At 45.9% G+C, this 23670-nt stretch overlaps 1 protein-coding gene across 2 annotated transcripts in view; it reads left to right on the top strand.

Annotated features, from left to right (window-relative positions):
- Positions 1 to 21337, top strand: part of LOC118375362 (myosin-binding protein C, fast-type-like) — a 52986-nt gene extending 31649 nt beyond the window's left edge. For both annotated transcript variants that reach the window (XM_052491446.1, XM_052491447.1), the window contains 21 exons: positions 17 to 189; positions 619 to 751; positions 957 to 1081; positions 2295 to 2400; positions 7177 to 7337; positions 7476 to 7641; positions 7846 to 7952; positions 8081 to 8110; positions 8232 to 8371; positions 8564 to 8723; positions 9007 to 9111; positions 9336 to 9524; positions 9643 to 9777; positions 9944 to 10111; positions 10329 to 10417; positions 10693 to 10888; positions 13409 to 13548; positions 13762 to 13921; positions 16486 to 16622; positions 19333 to 19519; positions 20404 to 21337. In XM_052491446.1, coding sequence (XP_052347406.1) covers positions 17 to 189; positions 619 to 751; positions 957 to 1081; positions 2295 to 2400; positions 7177 to 7337; positions 7476 to 7641; positions 7846 to 7952; positions 8081 to 8110; positions 8232 to 8371; positions 8564 to 8723; positions 9007 to 9111; positions 9336 to 9524; positions 9643 to 9777; positions 9944 to 10111; positions 10329 to 10417; positions 10693 to 10888; positions 13409 to 13548; positions 13762 to 13921; positions 16486 to 16622; positions 19333 to 19519; positions 20404 to 20444 — 2848 coding nt within the window. In that variant the 3' untranslated portion in view covers positions 20445 to 21337. The remainder of the gene's footprint in view (positions 1 to 16; positions 190 to 618; positions 752 to 956; positions 1082 to 2294; positions 2401 to 7176; positions 7338 to 7475; positions 7642 to 7845; positions 7953 to 8080; positions 8111 to 8231; positions 8372 to 8563; positions 8724 to 9006; positions 9112 to 9335; positions 9525 to 9642; positions 9778 to 9943; positions 10112 to 10328; positions 10418 to 10692; positions 10889 to 13408; positions 13549 to 13761; positions 13922 to 16485; positions 16623 to 19332; positions 19520 to 20403) is intronic.
- The last annotated feature ends 2333 nt before the right edge of the window (positions 21338 to 23670 follow it).

A 23670-nucleotide genomic window follows, 5' to 3' on the forward strand; every position in this document is an offset into this window, starting at 1 on the left:
TCCCCCTCTCTTTCAGGGAAAAAAAGGCGAGGGACGAGCCCAAAGAGGATGTGGATGTGTGGGAGATCCTGAAGGATGCTAAGCCATGTGACTATGAGAAGATTGCCTTTGACTACGGCATCACAGACCTCAGGGGCCTGCTCAAGAGACTGAAGAAGATGAAGAAGGTGGAACCCAAGAAGAGTGACGGTGAGGGGAGAGAAAGGGGGGGGGATACTGGAGGAGGAAGTAGGCAAGCTGTGGGCATTTCTACTTGAGAGTGTTTGGTACAGGGAATGTACGGCAGGGTAGTCTAGTGGTTAGAGTGTTGGACTAGTAACCGAAAGGTTGCAAGTTCAAATCCCCGAGCTGACAAGGTACAAATCTGTCGTTCTGCCCCTGAACAGGCAGTTAACCCACTGTTCCTAGGCCGTCATTGAAAATAAGAATTTGTTCTTAACTGACTTGCCTAGTAAAATAAAGGTAAAAAATAAAAACATTTTTAAAAAATTATTATAGTGAATGCTTGAGGGGCTCTGAAAGGGAGGTAGTCTGGTGTAGTGTTGCTTGGGTTATTCTGGTTGTTTTGTCTGGTGTGTAAAGGCTGGAGACATAACAGTGGTTCTTTCCCTCCCTCAGCCTTCCTGAAGAAGCTAGAGCAATGTTACTCTGTGGACAAGGGCAAGAGGACCCAGATGCATGTTGAGCTCCATGACCCCAACGTTCAGGTCAAATGGCTGAAGAACGGAGTGGAGATCAAACCCTCTGCCAAGTGAGACTGACTGCTGTGTGTGTCTCTCTCTCTGTGTGTGTGTGTGTGTAATATGTGTGATTGTCAGTATATTTGACTATATGAGCGTGTGAGTCATTAATTTGTCGATGAGTTGAGTGAGCGACACTCGGTCACTAGTGTCTGTCTGTCCTCACTGTTTTCTGACAGTGTCTCTCTCTCTGCCCCTGTCTGTCTGTCATGTCAGGTATGTGTTTGAGTGCGTGGGCAACAAACGGACACTCACCATCAACAAGAGCAACCTGTCTGACGATGCAGCCTATGAGTGTGTGGTGGGAGAGGAGAAGAGCTTCACTGAAGTCTTTGTCAAAGGTAAACACTCACATCTTTACATAGGGTGTTTGAGGGGAGGGAGTTGTTCCCTGCTTAGTTCAGTGTCTTTGAGTGTGTAGGGTCTGTCAACATTTACTGTGTATGCAGTACATGTCTCAATGTTTATATGTATGTGTGTATTAATGTCTATGAACAGTAAGTTTGCACAACGTTGTCGTCCTATATTTGTTGTCCGGTTTGTAGTGTGTCTTATGCGTGTTCTGTGTGTCTTGTTGATTTTGGGTAGAGGGGCAAAGATGCATTTGCTCCTCAATCATCACGTGCTTTGCTCTCTCTCTGTGCCCATTCATTTCATCCTGTTTTTGCATTTATCAGACCGTACAGCAACGGGTAAGCTTCCCACACAGACGCCATTCCAGTGCGACAACCACAGTATGTTGTTGTGTGTATTTAGACGTCCCTATTGCTTCTGTCAGTGTTTATATCAATGCCGTACATGTTGATGTGTCTAACGTGAGAGAAGGTGTACGTGTGTTTAGCGGATGGTAGCTAGTGGAAGCTAGCTTAGCATCGATCGCACAATTCATTCACCTCCTGGAGAACTGAAGTACTGCCCCCCCCAAAAAAAAACATCCTGGGTTTTTGCGGTATAGCACTTTTGGCGGAAACTTCTGAGTACCTTGTTGTGTTGTTGTTGTGAGCATGTACTGTATGGGAGCCCGCGACGGACGGGTTCAGTGGTGCCGTGACTTAGATCCCAGAGTTGATGTCTATCATCTGCTGAGGTTGCTGCGGAAAAGGAGGAGGTCAGAGGGAGGTGGATGTGGAGGACGGCGGCTAACGGATGTTAGCTTAGCTTCACGCATTGACTCAGTGATGTTGATGTCACCTTCCCGGAGACCTGAGGTACTGTCTCCCCCGTACCACAACAGCTCAGTTTCTATAGCAGTATTAACGGAGACTATGGAGGACATTGTGTTGTTGTGAAACATGGTATCGAATCCTGGTTCGGACTGATACATGTTAGGTGTTCGTGTCTTTGTGTTAGCACAGTATACAGTGCTGTGCCATGAAATCTTCAGCTTCATCATTCTTCCACTTCTTCCTCCTTATTCTTCTGCTTACTTTGGTGTTGAGTGGTCAAGTCTTTGTTGGTGAGTTTTCCTGTAAGTGTGGTTGTGTATGTGTGTAACTTCCCCATAGTGTTTGTATGAGGTGTATGAGTTGTGTTGACGGCTGTGTCTATCCACAGAGCCCCCGGTCACCATCACCAAGCTGCTGGACGATGTGCATGTAGTGGTGGGAGAGAAGGTGGAGTTTGAGTGTGAGGTGTCAGAGGAAGGAGCCAACGTCAAATGGTGAGGGACTCATTCTAATACCCTTTTTAATCAAATGACAAAGTAACTAAATCAATCAATTTCTGTTACAGCTGTGGCATTTGTGTGTGTACAGTGGGGAGAACAAGTATTTGATACACTGCCGATTTTGCAGGTTTTCCTACTTACAAAGCATGTAGAGGTCTGTAATTTTTATCATAGGCACACTTCAACTGTGAGAGACGGAATCTAAAACAGAAATCCAGAAAATCACATTGTATGATTTTTAAATAATTAACTTGCATTTTATTGCATGACATATGTATTTGATACATCAGAAAAGCAGAACTTAATATTTGGTACAGAAACCTTTGTTTGCAATTACAGAGATTATACGTTTCCTGTAGTTCTTTACCAGGTGTGCACACACTGCAGCAGAGATTTTGGCCCACCTCTCCATACAGACCTTCTCCAGATCCTTCAGGTTTCGGGGCTGTCGCTGGGCAATACGGACTTTCAGCTCCCTCCGAAGATTTTCTATTGGGTTCAGGTCTGGAGACTGGCTAGGCCACTCCAGGACCTTGAGATGCTTCTTACGGAGCCACTTCTGAGTTGCCCTGGCTGTGTGTTTCGGGTCATTGTCATGTTGGAAGAACCAGCCACGACCGATCTTCAATGCTCTTACTGAGGGAAGCAAACTTCCGGCGCCGACAGAGATGGCCGCCTCGCTTCGCGTTCCTAGGAAACTATGCAGTTTTTTTTTTACGTGTTATTTCTTACATTGGTACCCCAGGTCATCTTATGTTTCATTACATACAGTTGAGAAGAACTACTGAACATAAGAGCAGCGTCAACTCACCATCAGTATGACCAAGAATATGACTTTCGCGAAGCGGATCCTGTGTTCTGCCTTTCACCCAGGACAACAGAATGGATCCCAGCCGGCGACCCAAACAAACGACTTCGTAAAAGGGGGAAACGGAGCGGTCTTCTGGTCAGACTCTGGAGACGGGCACATCGTCGTGCACCACTCCCTAGCATTCTTCTCGCCAATGTCCAGTCTCTCTCCTTCTGTAGCTCAGTTGGTAGAGCATGGCGCTTGTAACGCCAGGGTAGTGGGTTCGATCCCTGGGACCACCCATACGTAGAATGTATGCACACATGACTGTAAGTCGCTTTGGATAAAAGCGTCTGCTAAATGGCATATATTAATGTCCAGTCTCTTGACAACAAGGTTGATGAAATCCGAGCAAGGGTAGCATTCCAGAGGGACATCAGAGATTGTAACGTTCTTTGCTTCACGGAAACATGGCTCACTGGAGAGACGCTATCGGAGTCAAGTCCTTCTGTTCACCTGATTTAGAATTCCTCACAATCAAATGTCGACCGCATTATCTACCAAGGGAATTCTCTTCGATTATAATCACAGCCGTATATATTCCCCCCCAAGCAGACACATCGATGGCTCTGAACAAACTTTATTGGACTCTTTGCAAACGGGAATCCATATATCCGGAGGCTGCATTCATTGTAGCTGGGGATTTTAACAAGGCTAATCTGAAAACAAGACTCCCTAAATTTTATCAGCATATCGATTGCGCAACCAGGGCTGGAAAAACCTTGCATCATTGCTATTCTAACTTCCGCAACGCATATAAGGCCCTGCCCCGCTCTCCTTTCGGAAAAGCTGACCACGACTCCATTTTGTTGATCCCTGCCTACAGACAGAAACTAAAACAAGAAGCTCCCGCGCTGAGGTCTGTCCAACGCTGGTCCGACCAATCTGATTCCACACTCCAAGACTGCTTCCATCACGTGAACTGGGATATGTTTCGTATACAAACAGTGTAACTATTCCATCCGCAAGGCAATCAAACAAGCTAAGCGTCAGTATAGAGACAAAGTAGAATCTCAATTCAACGGCTCAGACACAAGAGGTATGTGGCAGGGTCTACAGTCAATCACGGACTACAAGAAGAAAACCAGCCCCATCACGGACCAGGATGTCTTGCTCCCAGGCAGACTAAATAACTTTTTTGCCCGCTTTGAGGACAACACAGTGCCACTGACACGGCCTGCAACTAAAACATGCGGACTCTCCTTCACTGCAGCCGACGTGAGGAAAACATTTAAACGTGTCAACCCTCGCAAGGCTGCAGGCCCAGGCTGCATCCCCAGCCGCGCCCTCAGAGCATGTGCAGACCAGCTGGCTGGTGTGTTTACGGACATATTCAATCAATCCCTATCCCAGTCTGTTGTTCCCACATGCTTCAAGAGGGCCACCGTTGTTCCTGTTCCCAAGAAAGCTAAGGTAACTGAGCCACTGACTGAGGTCAGTACAGGTGCACTCACTTCCGTCATCATGAAGTGCTTTGAGAGACTAGTCAAGGACCATATCACCTCCACCCTACCTGACACCCTAGACCCACTCCAATTGGCTTACCGCCCAAATAGGTCCACAGACAATGCAATCTCAACCACACTGCACACTGCCCTAACCCATCTGGACAAGAGGAATACCTATGTGAGAATGCTGTTCATCGACTACAGCTCGGCATTTAACACCATAGTGCCCTCCAAGCTCGTCATCAAGCTCTATACCCTGGGTCTCGACCCCGCCCTGTGCAACTGGGTACTGGACTTCCTGACGGGCCGCTCCCAGGTGGTGAGGGTAGGCAACAACATCTCCACCCCGCTGATCCTCAACACTGGGGCCCCACAAGGGTGTGTTCTGAGCCCTCTTCTGTACTCCCTGTTCACCCACGACTGCGTGGCCACGCACACCTACAACTCAATCATCAAGTTTGCGGACGACACAACAGTGGTAGGCTTGATTACCAACAACGACGAGACGGCCTACAGGGAGGAGGTGAGGGCCCTCGGAGTGTGGTGTCAGGAAAATAACCTCACACTCAACGTCAACAAAACTAAGGAGATGATTGTGGACTTCAGGAAACAGCAGAGGGAACACCCCCCTATCCACATCGATGGAACAGTAGTGGAGAGGGTAGTAAGTTTTAAGTTCCTCGGCATACACATCACAGACAAACTGAATTGGTCCACCCACACAGACAGCATCGTGAAGAAGGTGCAGCAGCGCCTCTTCAACCTCAGGAGGCTGAAGAAATTTGGCTTGTCACCAAAAGCACTCACAAACTTCTACAGATGCACAATCGAGAGCATCCTGTCGGGCTGTATCACCGCCTGGTACGGCAACTGCTCCGCCCATAACCGTAAGGCTCTCCAGAGGGTAGTGAGGTCTGCACAACGCATCACCGGGGGCAAACTACCTGCCCTCCAGGACACCTACACCACCCGATGTTACAGGAAGGCCATAAAGATCATCAAGGACATCAACCACCCGAGCCACTGCCTGTTCACCTCGCTATCATCCAGAAGGCGAGGTCAGTACAGGTGCATCAAAGCTGGGACCGAGAGACTGAAAAACAGCTTCTATCTCAAGGCCATCAGACTGTTAAGCAGCCACCACTAACATTGAGTGGCTGCTGCCAACACACTGACTCAACTCCAGCCACTTTAATAATGGGAATTGATGGGAAATGATGTAAAATATATCACTAGCCACTTTAAACAATGCTACCTAATATAATGTTTACATACCCTACATTATTCATCTCATATGTATATGTATATACTGTACTCTATATCATCTACTGCATCTTTATGTAATACATGTATCACTAGCCACTTTAACTATGCCACTTTGTTTACATACTCATCTCATATGTATATACTGCACTCAATACCATCTACTGTATCTTGCCTATGCCGCTCTGTACCATCACTCACTCATATATCTTTATGTACATATTCTTTATCCCCTTACACTTGTGTCTATAAGGTAGTCATTTTGGAATTGTTAGCTAGATTACTTGTTGGTTATTACTGCATTGTCGGAACTAGAGGCACAAGCATTTCACTACACTCGCATTAACATCTGCTAACCATGTGTATGTGACAAATAAAATTTGATTTGATTTGAGGTTGTTGGCCAAGATCTCGCGATACATGGCCCCATCCATCCTCCCCTCAATACGGTGCAGTCGTCCTGTCCCCTTTGCAGAAAAGCATCCCCCAAAGAATGATGTTTCCACCTCCATGCTTCATGGTTGGGATGGTGTTCTTGGGGTTGTACTCATCCTTCTTCTTCCTCCAAACACAGCGAGTGGAGTTTAGACCAAAAAAGCTCTATTTTTGTCTCATCAGACCACATGATCTTCTCCCATTCCTCCTCTGGATCATCCAGATGGTCATTGGCAAACTTCAGACGGGCCTGGACATGCGCTGGCTTGAGCAGGGGGACCTTACGTGCGCCATGACGGCGTAGTATGTTACTAATGGTTTTCTTTGAGACTGTGGCCCCAGCTCTCTTCAGGTCATTGACCAGGGACTGCCGTGTAGTTCTGGGCTGATCCCTTACCTTCCTCATGATCATTGATGCCCCACGAGGTGAGATCTTGAATGGAGCCCCAGACCGAGGGTGATTGACCTTCATCTTGAACTTCTTCCATTTTCTAATAATTGCGCCAACAGTTGTTGCCTTCTCACCAAGCTGCTTACCTATTGTCCTGTAGCCCATCCCAGCCTTGTGCAGATCTACAAATGTATCCCTGATGTCCTTACACAGCTCTCTGGTCTTGGCCATTGTGGAGAGGTTGGAGTCTGTTTGATTGAGTGTGTGGACAGGTGTCTTTTATACAGGAAACGAGTTCAGGTGCAGTTAATACAGGTAATGAGTGGAGAACAGGAGGTGTTGAACGCTATTTCTATGTCTGTGTGTGTCTCACCCGTGCTCAGGATGAAAGATGGAGTTGAGCTGACCAAGGATGGGAAGTACAGGATAAAGAAGGATGGGAAGAAACACACTCTGGTCATCAATGAAGCATCCATAGAGGACATCGGAATGTACTATGTTTACACTAACGGGGGAGAATCCAAAGGAGAACTGGAAGTGGAAGGTACTACTTCCAGATATCATACAGTACACTAAATAAGGAAATGTTTTATTAACTTCATTTTTAAAAGAGTCTGAAATGCTGTCTCTTTCTGTTTTCTCTTTCTCTCTCCTTCCCTTCATCTCTACCCCTGGTGCTCAGCCAAGGAGCTGGAGGTTCTGCAGAGTATAGCTGACCTGTCGGTGAAGGCGTGTGAACAGGCCATGTTCAAGTGTGAGGTGTCTGATGAGAAGGTGGTGGGCAAGTGGTTCAAGGACGGTGTGGAGGTCAAACCCGGCAACCGCATCAAGATGTCACACATCGGAAGGTATGGCATCACATTGCTGGGGGGTGGCCCCACCTATGGCAGGTGTTTTACCATGGCAACACTGGTCATGCAGGGAGAGAGGTTTCCCATGTGTTTTTTAACTTGATATTGCATAATGAAGCATGTTGCCAGGGTAACTGTGCTTTGCATAATTGTGGGTCACTGCGAGTGTCTGTTGTCTCCTTGGTAACATTGGTTCTCCAGGATCCACAAGCTGACGATTGATGACGTGAAGCCGCAGGACGAAGGAAACTACACCTTTGTCCCTGAAGGATACGCACTCTCCCTCTCCGCTAAACTCAACTTCATTGGTGAGTGAGAGAGTGAGTGACAGAGAGCAAGAAAGAGAGAGAGACTCCTCTAAGCTTTACTGAGTACAATGAAGCAGAGCCTGCATTTTAAATGATACTGATTCATGTGTTTTCCCTGTTAATCTCAGAAATCAAGATCGAATATGTTCCACGCCAAGGTAGGTGTGGCTATTGTCACCTACCATCCGTTGGCATTACCTATTTATTACAGTGTATTTAATACTGTGATAATTACCCAGGACCACCTGTCCCTCTCTGACATTCCTCCGCCCCTCACAGACCCTCCCAAAATCCACCTGGACACTAGTAGCACGGGCAGCAAGAACACCATTGTTGTGGTGGCTGGCAACAAGCTCCGCCTTGATGTGGAGATCACAGGAGAGCCTGTCCCCACTGTGTGCTGGATGAAAGGAGACACTGTGAGGATCTAGTCTTTCTGTTACATCCTCCTCACACACACATCAAACCCCTGCCCCAGCATGCCTCTCTAAGGAAGGCAAGGTGTCACTCACATTAACCAACCATTAGGCCATCCAGGTTACACCCAGTAGCTGAATCACCAGACAGTGTCAGTCCAGTTGTCTAAGTGCCCTCCCTGTTCCTGTCTCTAGGTGATATCGGAGGCGGAGGGCAGAGTGAGGGTGGAAACCAGGACCACTCTGAGCAGCTTTGTCATTGAGGGGGCGGAGAGGCCAGACGAAGGCCAGTACTCCATCATAGTGACCAACCCAGCCGGAGAGGACAGGGCTGAGCTCATCATCAAGATTGTTGGTCAGTGGTACTCTCTCTCTCCTTCTCTCACTCTCCTCTCTCTTTCCAGTCTTCTACTCTCTCTCTACACTCCTCTCTTCTTTCCCCCACATCTCCCTGCTCTCTCCCTTTTCTCTCTCTGTGTCTTGTTCTCCCGTCTTATGCAATATATATGTAAACAGAAATGTAAAAACAATTCACAAAGAGAGATTCAATAATAGATGTGACATTAAGTTAGAACCCATTCTGAGCTGGTGAGAACACCTCTATGTTCTGTCCTGACTGTTCCCCCTGTCCACTCCAGATGTGCCTAACCCTCCAGAGAACGTCAGATGTATGGGAGTTGGCGAGGACACAGCCACCATTACATGGGATCCCCCCAAATTTGACGGGGGAGCGCCCATCAAAGGTGCACCTTTCCTATTTTTATATCTATCTGTTGAGCTATCAGACTCTCTTTCCTCTGGGTTAACAGGCATCTGTTAACCTCTCTCATTACATTGGTAAGATCTAATGATGTCTCTCTGTGATGATGTCGCTTTGTGATGATGTAATGTCGCTCTGTGATGATGTCACTGTGATAATGTCGGTCTGTAATAATGCAATGTCGCTATGTGATGACATCACTCTCAGGCTACCTGATGGAGAGGAAGAAGCAGGGTTCCTCCAGGTGGACCAAGCTGAACTTTGAGGTGTTTGAGTCAACCACGTACGAGGCTAAGAAGATGATTGAGGGTGTTTTTTATGAGATGAGAGTGTTTGCTGTCAACGGGATCGGGATCTCCCAGCCCAGCGGCAACTCAAAGCCCTTCATGCCCATAGGTGGGTAGACACTTATTACTAGAGCAGTGGAGAGAAGCCTTTCAATCTCCTGATACTCTACTTATACAGCTTACCTCGGTCTTCCTCTCCTCTTAACTATTCTCTCTCTCTCTCTCAGCCCCTACCAGTGAGCCCACTCGTCTGACGGTGGAGGATGTAACAGACAGCACCTGTGCCCTGAAGTGGCGTCCTCCAGAGAGGGTTGGAGCAGGGGGCGTTGACGGGTACATAATCGAGTGGTGCAAAGAAGGAGGTGAAGGAGGATTTGGGGATTGTTCAATAACATTATTATTCCTTCTAATTCACTAATCGCTCCTATAGAATTCCTATATAGAATTCCTATAAAACCCTACAGATGAACCATCTCATTTCCAAGTGGATAACAATGAATACTCTTCTGCTATTGGTCCATCCCTCAGAGGATAACTGGGTGGAAGCCAATAAGGAGCCGGTGGACAAGAACACGTACCGTGTGAAGGGGCTGCCAACAGGAGAGAAGCTCTTGTTCAGAGTGGTGGCTATGAACATCGCTGGACGCAGCCCCCCCTGCACCATGAAACAGTCTGTCATCATCAGAGAGATCATGGGTCAGACTCACACGCATGCATGGACGCACGCACGCACACACACACACACACACACACACACACACACACACACACACACACACACACACACACACACACACACACACACACACACACACACACACACTTCTCCATAGACCTCTGACACACACGGTATACACAGCCACTTCCATTACTTCTGTGTTGACATTGCTCTCTGTCTCCCTCCATGTCTCAGAGTACCCAAAGATCCGCCTGCCTCGCCAGCTAAGGACCAAGTTCATCAGGAAAGTGGGCGAGAAGATCAACCTGGTCATCCCCTTCCAGGTCTGAGAACACCTAGCACCACACAGTAGTAATCTTCCCCAGGCTAGAGGCAGGGCTGACTTCATGTTAGCTGGGTCTCAGTGTGTGCAAAGAAGAGCAATCATTGTCCTGTAATGCAAAAATAAACCAATCAGAAAATGGGATATTCTTGACAGTCTACACCTTTCTCACTTTAGGGTGTTTCTCCAGCAACTTCTCCTGTAGCAGCATCTCACTCTTTAATTCAGTAAATGTCATTTTCATTCACTGACCATATCACCCCTCTGTTTCCCCAGGGGAAGCCTCGCCCCGTGGTCAACTGGCTGAAAGATGGTGAGCCCCTGGAGAATAAGTCGGTGGGCATCCGCACCAGTGACTTTGACACCATCCTGTTCATCCGCTCGGCAGAAAGGGACCACTCTGGGACGTACACCCTGTCTGTCCAGATAGACAACATGCAGGACAAGGCTGACATACACATCCAGATCGTAGGTCAGTCACGGGCACCAACATCAATAGGGGCTCTGGTGAAAAGTAGTGCACTATATAGGCAATAGGGTTTCCATTTGGGATGGAGGCCATATGTACAGTGGCAAGAAAAAGTATGTGAACCCTTCGGATGTATCTGGATTTCTGCATCAGTTGGTCATACAATTAGATCTGATCTTTATCCAAGTCACAACAATAGACAAACACAGTCTGCTTTAACTAATAACACACAAAGTATTGTATTTTTCTTGTCTATATTGAGTAGATAATTTAAACATTCGCCTTGTAGGTTGGGAAAGGTACGTGAACCCCTAGGCTAATGACTTCTCCAAAAGCTAATTGGAGTCAGGAGTCAGCTAACCTGGAGTACAATCATTGAGATGAGATTGGAGATGTTGGTAAGAGCTGGCCTGCCCTATAAAAGACACTCACAAAATTTGAGTTTGCTGTTCACAAGAAGCATTGCCTGATGTGAACCATGCCTTGAACAAAAGAGATCTCAGAAGACCCAAGATTAAGAATTGTTGACTTGCATAAAGCTGGAAAGAGTTACAAAAGTATCTCTAAAAGCCTTGATGTTCATCAGTCCACGGTAAGACAAATTGTCTATAAATGGACAAAGTTCATCACTGCTGATACTCTCCCTAGGAGTGGCCGTCCTGCAAAAATGACTGCAAGAGCACGGCGCAGAATGCTCAATGAGGTTAAGAAGAATCCTAGAGTGTCAGCTAAAGACTTACAGATATCTCTGGAACATGCTAACATCTCTGTTGACGAGTCTACGATATGTAAAACACTGTTCATGGGAGGACACCACAGAAGTAGCAACTGCTATCCAAAAAAAACATTGCTGCATGTCTGAAGTTCGCAACAGAGCATGTGGATGTTCCACATTGGTACTGGCAAAATATCCTGTGGACAGATTAAACTAAAGTTGAGTTGTTTGGAAGGAACACATGTGTGGAGAAAAAAGGCACAGCACATCAACATCAAAACCTCATCCCAACTGTAAAGTATGGTGAAGGGAGCATCATGGTTTGGAGCTGCTTTGCTGCCTCAGGGCCTGGACAGCTTGCTCTCATCAACGGAAAAATGAATTCCCAGGTTTATCAAGACATTTTGCAGGAGAATGTAAGGCTATCTATCCGCCAATTGAATCTCAACAGAAGTTGGGGGATGCCACAGGACGATGACCCAAAACACAGAAGTAAATACACCTTCTGGAGTGGCCCAGTCAGAGTCCTGACCTCAACCCGATTGGGATGCTGTGGCATGACCTCAAGTGAGCGGTTCACACCAGGCATCCCAAGAATATTGCTGAACTGAAACAGTTTTGTAAAGGGGAATGGTCCAAAATTCCTCCTGACCGTTGTGCAGGTCTGATCCGCAACTACAGAAAACGTTTGTTTGAGGTTATTGCTGCCAAAGGAGGGTCAACCAGTTATTAAATCCAAGGGTTCACATACTTTCCCCACCCTGCACTGTGAATGTTTACACGGTGTGTTCAATAAAAACGAAAACGTATAATTGTTTGTGTGTTATTAGTTTAAGCAGACTGTTTGTGTGTTGTTGTGACTTAGATGAAGATCAGATCAAATTGTATGACCAGTTTAAGCAGAAGTCCAGGTAATTCCAAAGGGTTCGCCTCCTTTTCCTTGCCACAGTAACTGTATGTCCCCACTCACCCTTCAGTCACTATACCGAGTATGTTTTATTACTTATTACAGTCAAATATGGAGCCACCATGTATGTCCCCACTCACCCTTCAGTCACTATACCGAGTATGTTTTATTACTTATTACAGTCAAATATGGAGCCACCATGTATGTCCCCACTCACCCTTCAGTCACTATACCGAGTATGTTTTATTACTTATTACAGTCAAATATGGAGCCACCATGTATGTCCCCACTCACCCTTCAGTCACTATACCGAGTATGTTTTATTACTTATTACAGTCAAATATGGAGCCACCATGATGCAATGACTTAAATCTAGGATGACACCCCAGAGTTTAATGTGATGATAATTCCTCATTTAATCCTCGGAGGGAATCATCAAAGAGGCTGATTCCAGTCTTCCTCTCCTCTCTTCTTAATCCTTCCCTCCTGCCCTGACTGCCACCGTACCACCGCTTGGCTCCCTCCCTCCCCTCTTTCCCTCCTTCCTGCTCCCTTTAGCACCCGTGTGAGGGTCAGGGTGCTGTATGGCTGGGTGGGTGGATTATGCAGTGGGGTTCCATTGGAATTATTGGTGTGTAGACTGGGATTAGGGTGGGATTAGGAGCCTTTGTCTCCTTTCCCCTGCTGGGAGGTGAGCTAATGAGAGGGCCCAGCCTCCTCAGATCAGCCCCCACACATGTTTAGTCACAGCAGCAGCAGCACGGCAGAGACCAGGATTAATGACAAACATACTGGAGTACTGACGTACATGAGACACACTCCACATGCTCCATTTCCGCTGTCTGTTTGTCTGTTCAAAGAGATCTCTTTCTCACTGACACACAATGTACCCCCCTCACAGACAAGCCAGGTCCTCCTATAAATGTGATGGTAACAGATGTGTGGGGCTTCAATGCTGCTCTGGAGTGGAAGCCCCCCAAAGACACAGGCAACACTGATATCACCGGCTACACCATCCAGAAGGCTGACAAGAAGACCCAGGTCTCCAACTCCCTCCTCATCTCTCTCTATAGCTCTCTCTTTCTTTACTGTGTATCCACCTCACCTCTCCTTCTCTGCCCTCTCTACCCTCATCCTCTGTTCTCAAACATCTGCCTCTATATATCCACATATCATCCCCTTTTCTTTCTACTTCTCTGTAAACATATTTCTCTCTCTCCCTCTCCTCCTCTCTCTCCTCCTCTCTCTGGTCAGGGTTGGTTCACAGTGTACGAGCACAACCGCCGGCCCAACTGCACAGCGTCTGACCTGGTCATGGGGAACGAGTACTCCTTCCGTGTGTTCAGTGAGAACATCTGTGGCTTGAGCGAGGAGGTGGCCTTCAGCAAGAACACTGCCATCATAGGCAAAACAGGTAACACACTACAATACTACACCCCTCTGCACACTCACGCAAACACGCACACACCATCGCTGTGCAAATGTAGCCTGTCATTACAGCCATAAACAGTGATGCACTTTCAAAAGGCAAGATCTAGATCTGTTTTACACCAGCATTTTGAGATTAAAGTCATTCATAGCTATTAGCAGCCAATATCAACTAGGGATATCATGTCACTTCTCTGGAGTCCAGAGCAAGCCGGTCATATGGTCTACCTGTATGTATCGGAGGATGGAAACCATGGTTAGGGTAAGCACTAGCCTACAGTATGTCAATCTACTATCCCCCATAGTACAAAAGTTGACCTATTCTGTGTGAAAAATAAATATTCCAAACATAGTCTGGGACAGTTGTGGGATGCGATAGATCCAAAATCAATACAACCACTAGCATCAACAAAAACCTTTAAAGGCATTGAGGCTGATGCAACAGATCAGAACGTTTAGCAGGTGATTTCTTAACATTATAAGCGCAGCAATGCGCACCAAAATGCAATCAATTAGTGGGAAAAAACACCATTCAAAAAAGTAACCACAAATGAGATTATGCATGTAATGCTTTATTATAAAGGTGCATTTTTTATGGTGAAAATTATCTTCCCCAAACTTGAAACTCACACGCCGCCTATGTATCCCAGTTAGGCTCTACACCGGTTGTAAAGAGGATTCATGTACTTCATTTTAAGAAGTTATTTGGCCACTTTAGTTGTGTGATACAAACATTTAGGGCTTTGGGCTAGGCTACATGAGGTGTGCGACTATGATTTGAAAAAGTCGCCAAAAAAAGGCACACGCTGTTTCTTACCTTACTGCACACAAGCTGGGCATCATTCACAAGTGATAACACATCATTCACAAGTGATAACACATCATTCACAGGTGATAACACATCATTCACAAGTGATAACACATCATTCACAAGTGATAACACATCATTCACAAGTGATAACACATCATTCACAAGTGATAACACATCATTCACAAGTGATAACACATCATTCACAGGTGATAACACATCATTCACAAGTGATAACACATCATTCACAAGTGATAACACATCATTCACAGGTGATAACACATCATTCACAAGTGATAACACATCATTCACAAGTGATAACACATCATTCACAGGTGATAACACATCATTCACAAGTGATAACACATCATTCACAGGTGATAACACATCATTCACAAGTGATAACACATCATTCACAAGTGATAACACATCATTCACAGGTGATAGACTAATATTATCACCCATCAGACTATTCTTGATTTAATCTTGTCTTTTCAGATACTAAATAATATATGTATGAAATTAGTTTTGATTTAGAATGTACCATTATCATTCACCTGTCGGAACGGGCAGGGGGAGAAAATACATGTCATCTATGCACTTAAATAGCGAATAGAGGACAATTTTCACGTGGTTCATTTTCTTGCCAGCCAGGTCGGCTAATCTCCTGTTGTAAAGAGAAGCAATGTGCTTAATATTATGAAAGTTGAGAAATAAATATAGTAGGCCTAGCCGGGATCCTCCTCTTTTTACATTTACATTACATTTAAGTCATTTAGCAGACGCTCTTATCCAGAGCGACTTACAAATTGGTGCATTCACCTTATGACATCCAGTGGAACAGCCACTCTTTTTAAAAGAGGCCGTGAAAACTCTGTTTTCTCATGCATGGGCTTTTCTCATGGGCTCTCATGAAGGGTTTTGATTTGATTTTTGATTACATTTCCATTGATGTCAGAGTGATTAGAGGGACAATAGAGTGCTGAGTACCAGGCAGTCAGCAAGTTTGGTTGACTACTAATTACCATCAGCAGCATCAGAGCTTGGAGAAGCCTAGTTACTGTGACTAAACTGTCACATGGAATTTGACTGTGGTCATGACTCGTGACCGCCGGCGTGGCCGTAATACAGTCACCGTAACAGCCTAACCATGGTCTGTCTGTAGTCTTTTTCTTCCTCACAAATCTCACAATAAATTCACCAGAATATGTTACATCTTCACCCCATAAGTCAAAAAAGACTGTTACAGTGTTACAGCTATCTTTAGAAATATAGCCAGTACGAGCCACCCAAACCTTCTAAAATGTGAATATAATCAATGAAATTGTTCTGGCAAAGATGTGTTCGTAGCAGATTGCTAAACTTTATGTAGCTGATTTAAAATGTGTGAAATATTTTTCACATTCCATTTCAAACTTGCAACCCCCCCCCCAAAAAAAACTTTCTTGCGAACCCCAGTTTGAGAACCACTACACTACACCATACTATACTAAACCAAATGTAGTATGTAGATATAGTAGACAACATGTGGTCCTTTGATAGCTCAGTTGGTAAAGCTAAAGCATGCCCCTTGTAATGCCAGGATAGTGGGTTTGATTCCCGGGACAGCCATATGTAAAATGTATGCACGCATGACTGTCAGTCCCTTTGGATAGAAGCACCTGCTAAATGGCATTTATTCATATTATTATATAGCTTAATAAAAACAGCTATCACAGTCCCCATCTTTATCCCTCCCTCAGATCTGGAGTACAACAAACCAGCCTTCAAAGAGAAGGACATGAGCAGCTCCCCCAAGTTTACAGCTCCCCTAGTGGACAGGGTTGTTGTTGCAGGCTACAGTACTGCCATCAGCTGTGCTGTCCGGGCCTACCCTAAGGTGAGGGTGTGTGTGTGGGGAGGGGGGGGCAGTACTGTAATTAAGTGTGAGTGTGTGTTGAGAGAGCGAGAACAAGAAGCTGTTTGAAGGTGTGTTTGTGTGCCACTGGGAAACTTGCACTCCTGTAGATCTGAAATAGTTGGATGGTGAAACTTGCATCCACCAGAAAAGCAAGGCGCAGCAATTCTTGATTTATTTATTTTATTTAACCTTTATTTAACTAGGAAAGTCAGTTAAGAACAAATTCTTATTTACAATGACGTCCTACCCCGGCCAAACCCTAACCCGGACGACGCTGTGCCATTTGTGTGCCGCCCTTTGGGACTTCCAATCACAGCCGGTTGTGATACAGCCTGGAATTGAACCAGGGTCTGTAGTGACGCCTCTAGCACTGCGATGCAGTGCCACTCGGGAGCCCAAATTCAGGCATTCCTGAAAGTCAGGACAATCCATGTACTGCAAAGAAACATTATTTTTGTACACTGAACAAAAATATAAAGTCAACATGCAACAATTTAAGATTTGACTGAGTTCGTTCATATAAGGAAATCAATCAAATTGAAATGAATTCATTAGGCCCTAATCTATGTATTTCACATGACTAGGAATACAGATATGCATCTGTTGGTCACATATACCTTTAAAAAAAGTTGGGGCGTGGATCAGAAAATCAGCCACTATCTGGTGTGACCACCATTTGCCTCATGCAGTTCGACACATCTCCTTCAGATAGAGTTTATCAGAATGTTTGTGGAATGTTGTCCCACTCCTCTTCAATGGCTGTGTGAAGTTACTGGTTATTGTTGGGAACTGGAACACACTGTCATACACGTCGATCCAGAGCATCTCAAATATGCTCAATGTGTGACATGTCATAACTTCCAGAAATTGTGTACAGATCCTTGTGACATGGGGCCGTGCATTATCATGCTGAAACATGAGGGGATGGCGGCGGATGAATGGCCAATCGATAAAATGCAGTTGTTTGTTGTCCATAGCTTATCCGTGTCCACAGGGGCGCAACTTTCATTGGGGCGCCTCTTTCCACAGGTACGCATTCATTCATTTTTGTCCCCCACAGTTTGATCATTGGAATGTGATACAAAACGAGGAAACTGCTTTAGGACCTTGCGGACATCTCCGAGCGGTCAGTTAGGCTGTCTGGAATATTATTCCAACTAGATAAAAACCAAAGTTGCTCCCCTGCCTGCCTGGCCATACCATAACCCAACCACCACCACGTGGCACTCTGTTCACAACGTTGACATCAGCAAACCGCTCTCCCACACGACACCATACACGCTGTCTGCCATCTGCCCGGTGTAGTTGAAACCGGAATTAATCCGTGAAGAGCACACTTATCCAGCGTGTCAGTGGACATCGAAGGTGAGCATTTGCCCACTGAAGTCGATTACGACGCCGAACTGCAGTCAAGTCAAGACCCTGGTGAAAACGGGGACGCAGGTGAGCTTCCCTGAGACGGTTTCTGACAGTTTGTGGAAAAATTATTTGATTGTGCAAACCCACAGTTTCATCAGCTGCCCGGGTGGCTGGTCTCAGACAATCCCACTGCAAAGACCTGATGCCAGAGATGAGAAGCAGGTACGGGGAGTCAAACATTTATTCAGGAACAGATATAGGACACGACAGGAACAGCATCAGCACACGGGTAAACAAGGACATATGACAAACACAATACGGAATAATGTGGACACAGGGAACACAACCAAGGAACAGACAGATATACAAGCGGTAATCAACAAAGTGAAGGAGTCCAGGTGAGTCCAATGAGCGCAGAATGTTGGTAACAGGTGTGTAGGACGACGGGTAGCCTGGCGCCCTCGAGAGCCAGGGAGGGGGAGCGGGAGCAGGCGTGACACCCACAGGTGAAGAAGCCGGATATGGAGGTCCTGGGCTGGTCTAAAATTACTTTGGAGGCGGCTTATGGTAGAGAAATGAACATTACATTCTCTGGCAACAGCTCTGGTGGACACTCCTGCAGTCAGCATGCTAATTGCACACACAACTTGAGACATCTGTGGCCATTGTGTTGTGACAAAACTGTACATTTTAGAGTGGCCTTTTATTGTCCTCAGCAAAAGTTGCACCTGTATAAGGATCATGCTGTTTTATCAGCTTATTGATATGCCACACCTGTCAGGTGGATGGATTATCTTGGCAAAGGAGAATTGCTCTCTAGCAGGGACATAAACAAATCTGTGCACAAAATTGGAGTGAAATAACCTTTTTGTGCACATGGAAGATTTCTGGGATATTTTATTTCAGATCATGAAACAGGGGATGAACACTTTACATGTTGCTTTTATATTTTTGTTCAGTGTAGTTGGAAAAATGTTTATTGTAAGCATAGAATTAAATGTGGAGTGGAGCTTTATAGTTACTCGGTGAAATCCCGTGCCCTGGGTGGCTTAAATGATTAGGCAATCATAATTTATTCTGAAAAACATCATTTCCATCTTTTTTTCACAAAAACAAAAATGACTAAAATCCAGCCCTGTTGAATGGATGTTATCGTTCTTCAGAAAATGTCTCCTATATCTGCCTTTCCATTACACATGTTACAATGATATTGCTTTTGTCGAATACACCGGGGTCAATGGAAAATTGCCTAGTGAGTTGGTGATTTATATTTCAAGGCCAAATGTTCCCCAATTAAAGTCCCCCCTCTCGCGTCCTCTCCTCACCTCAGGCTAAGATAGTGTGGATGAAGAACAAGATGATCATTGGGGAGGATCCTAAATTCTTGATGCAGAACAACCAGGGGGTGTTGACCCTGAACATCAGGAAGCCCGGCCAGTTTGACGGGGGCAAGTACTCCTGTAAGGCCATCAACGACCTGGGAGAGGACGAGGTGGAGTGCAGGCTGGAAGTCCGAGGTACTGGCACACACACACACACACACACACACACACACACACACACACACACACACACACACACACACACACACACACACACACACACACACACACACACACACACACACACACACACACACTACAACTCCTATCATACTCAGCATGAGACAGACTTTTATTGGCAGTCAATAGTTGTCTAACTAATCATCAGTTATCATCCGTTAAACCCATTATTACAAAGCTGGTCATGGATTCACAATCTATGACTTATGATTATCGCTTGTTGGGAACACTCTGATAGTATGTAATTTTCCCTAACAAGATTAAATGTAGAGATTGTGAGTGTATGATTCAGGCAGTTGTACAGAATACAAATCATCATATTATACTGAACAAAAATATAAACAACAATCTACGAAGTTATACTTCATAGAAGGAAATCAGTCAATTTAAATAAATTCATAAGGCCCTAATCTATGGATTTCACATGATTGGGCAGGGGCACAGCCATGGGTGGGACTGGAAGGGCATAGGCCAGGTGTTTCCCCACAAAAGGGCTTGTTACAGAAATGCTCACTAACAGGGATGTAAACAAATTTGTGCACAACATTTAAGAGTAATAACAGAAATGCTCACTAACAGGGATGTAAACAAGTGTGCACAACATTTAAGAGTAATAACAGAAATGCTCACTAACAGGGATGTAAACAAATTTGTGCACAACATTTAAGAGTAATAACAGAAAAATGGGACCAACACTTTGTTGCTTTTATATTTTTGTTCAGTATGTATGTATGAATGTGTGTATATATATATATATGGAGGGAGGGAGGGAGGTTAAAGTAGGATAATCCCCCTCTAGCCTCTCTTTCATGGTGAGTTTCTCTCTCTGCCCTCCCCAGTCTTAAAGGAGAAGAAAGAAGGAGACGAGGAGAAGAAATGAGTTACAGTGACCGATAGAAACCAGAGGATACAGTTCTGCAGGAATCATAATGGATTATGTATAACAGGATAGACGTGAATAAATATGATTAGAATGAAAATCTGGTGATGTTTTCTAAATATGCTCTCTCTATCTCCCCCTTTCTCTCTTTCTCCCTCTCTCTATCCCTCTCTCTCTCTTTCTTCCTCTCTATCTCCCCCTTTCTCTCTTTCTCCCTCTCTCTCTCCCTCCCTCTCTTTCTTCCTCCCTCTCTCTCTCTCTCTCTCTCTTTCTTCCTCTCTCTATCCCTCTCTCTTTCTCCCTCTCTCTCTCTTTCTTCCTCTCTCTATCCCTCTCTCTTTCTCTCTTTCTTCCTCCCTCTCTCTCTCTCTCTCTCTCTCTTCCTCTCTCTATCCCTCTCTCTCTCTTTCTTCCTCTCTCTATCCCCCTCTCTCTCTCGCTCTCTCTTTCTTCCTCTCTCTATCCCTATCTCTCTCTTTCTTCCTCTCTATCCCTATCTCTCTCTTTCTCCTTCTCTCTATCTCCCTCTCTCTCTTTCTTCCTCTCTCTATCCCTCTCTCTATCTTTCTTCCTCTCTCTATCCATATCTCTCTCTTTCTTCCTCTCTCTATCCCTATCTCTCTCTTTCTCCTTCTCTCTATCTCCCTCTCTCTTTCTTTATTCCTCTCTCTATCCCTCTCGTTCTCACATCCTCACCAGTGGCATGTCAAATACCATATCGGTAATAACTGAATGAATTATGATAATAACAGACCACTACATTGAGACAAGCTAATTGAGAGTAGTAATATAGTACCTTAATAATGGCTGAATATTACAGCTCAGAGATGGATTCTTCTTATCTGTGACATGAACCTGTCAGTGCAACACACATAAAACAGTCATTTACCAAAGCATTGTCAGTGTTGTGTATGAGGTCCCGGGCGGCTTTACACGGCTGGTGGAATGTATGATTGTAATTCTGTTAGTGAAAACATTGGTGTGTGTGTACACCTACCTACCATCATATTGGTTGCATTAGGTATGGGGAGTGGAGGGTAGGTAATAGGTGTGGTGAGTGGAGGTTAGATAATGGGTATGGGGAGTGGAGGGTTGGGTAGGTAATGGGTATGGGGAGTGGAGGGTAGGTGATAGGTGTGGTGAGTGGAGGTTAGATAATGGGTATGGGGAGTGGAGGGTTGGGTAGGTAATGGGTATGGGGAGTGGAGGGTAGGTAATGGGTATGGGGAGTGGAGGGTAGGTAATAGGTGTGCTGAGTGGAGGTTAGGTAATGGGTATGGGGAGTGGAGGGTAGGTAATAGGTGTGGTGAGTGGAGGTTAGATAATGGTTATGGGGAGTGGAGGGTAGGGTAGGTAATGGGTATGGGGAGTGTAGGGTTGGTAATAGTTGTGGTGAGTGGAGGTTAGATAATGGTTATGGGGAGTGGAGGGTAGGTAATGGGGAGTGGAGGGTAGGTAATAGGTGTGGTGAGTGGAGGTTAGGTAATGGGTATGGGGAGTGGAGGGTAGGTAATGGGTATGGGGAGTGGAGGGTAGGTAATGGGTATGGGGAGTGTAGGGTAGGTAATAGGTATGGGTAGTGTAGGGTAGGTAATAGGTAATAGGTATGGGGAGTGGAGTGGAGGGTAGGGTAGGGTAGGTAATGGGTATGGGGAGTGGACTGGAGGGTAGGGTAGGTAATGGGTATGGGGAGTGGAGTGGAGGGTAGGGTAGGGTAGGTAATGGGTATGGGGAGTGGACTGGAGGGTAGGGTAGGTAATGGGTATGGGGAGTGGAGTGGAGGGTAGTGTAGGTAATAGGTATGGGGAGGGTAGGTAATGTGTATGGGGAGTGGATGGTAGGGTGGAGTGGGTATGGGGAGTGGAGGGTAGGGTAGGGAATGGGGAGTGGAGGGTAGGGTAGGTAATAGGTGTGTGGAGGGTAGGGTAGGTAATAGGTGTGTGGAGGGTAGGGTAGGTAATAGGTGTGTGGAGGGTAGGGTAGGTAATAGGTGTGGGGACTGGAGGGTAGGCAGGTATGGAGAGTGGGAGTGGCGGGTAGGTAATAGGTATGGTGAGTGGAGGGTAGGTAATAGGTATGGGGAGGGTATGTGATAGGTATGGGGAGTGGAAGGTAGGGTAGGGTGAGGAATAGGTATGGGAGTGGAGGGTAGCTAATAGGTATGTTGAGTTGGAGTGTAATAGGTATGTGGAGGGGAGGGTAGGTAATGGGTATGTGGAGGGGAGGGTAGGGTAGGTAATGGGTATGTTGAGTTGGAGTGTAATAGGTATGTGGAGGGGAGGGTAGGTAATGGGTATGGGGAGTGTATGGTAGGTAATAGGTATGGGTAGTGTAGGGTAGGTAATAGGTAATAGGTATGGGGAGTGGAGTGGAGGGTAGGGTAGGTAATAGGTATGGGGAGGGTAGGTAATGTGTATGGGGAGTGGATGGTAGGGTAGAGTGGGTATGGGGAGTGGAGGGTAGGGTAGGTAATAGGTGTGTGGAGGGTAGGGTAGGTAATAGGTGTGTGGAGGGTAGGGTAGGTAATAGGTGTGGGGACTGGAGGGTAGGCAGGTATGGAGAGTGGGAGTGGCGGGTAGGTAATAGGTATGGTGAGTGGAGGGTAGGTAATAGGTATGTGGAGGGTAGGTGATAGGTATGGGGAGTGGAAGGTAGGGTAGGGTGAGGAATAGGTATGGGAGTGGAGGGTAGCTAATAGGTATGTTGAGTTGGAGTGTAGGTTAGGTAATAGGTATGGGGAGTGGAGGGTAGGTAATAGGTATGTGAACTGGGAGTGTAGGTTAGGTAATAGGTATGGGGAGTGGAGGGTAGGGTAGGTAATAGGTGTGGTGAGTGGAGGGTAGATAATAGGTATGGGGAGTGGAGGGTAGGTAATAGGTAATAGGTATGGGGAGTGGAGGGTAGGTAATAGGTGTGGGAGTGGAGGGTAGGTAATAGGTATGGGGAGTGGGAGTGGACGGTAGGGTAGGCATTGTGAGTGGAAGGTAGGGTAGGGTAGGTAATTGGTTTGGGGAGTGGGGGGTAGGATAGATATGGAGAGTGGGAGTGGAGGGTAGGGTAGGGTAGGTAATAGGTATGTGGAGGGTAGGATAGGATAGGTATGGGGATTGGGAGTGGAGGGTAGTGTAGGTGTGTGGAGTGGGAGTGGAGGGTAGGATAGGTATGGGGATTGGGAGTGGAGGGTAGTGTAGGTGTGTGGAGGGTAGGTAATAGGTATGGGGAGTGG

The sequence above is a fragment of the Oncorhynchus keta genome, chromosome 32 (genome assembly GCF_023373465.1).
Source record: "Oncorhynchus keta strain PuntledgeMale-10-30-2019 chromosome 32, Oket_V2, whole genome shotgun sequence".
In the NCBI taxonomy this organism is placed as follows: Eukaryota; Metazoa; Chordata; class Actinopteri; order Salmoniformes; family Salmonidae; genus Oncorhynchus; species Oncorhynchus keta.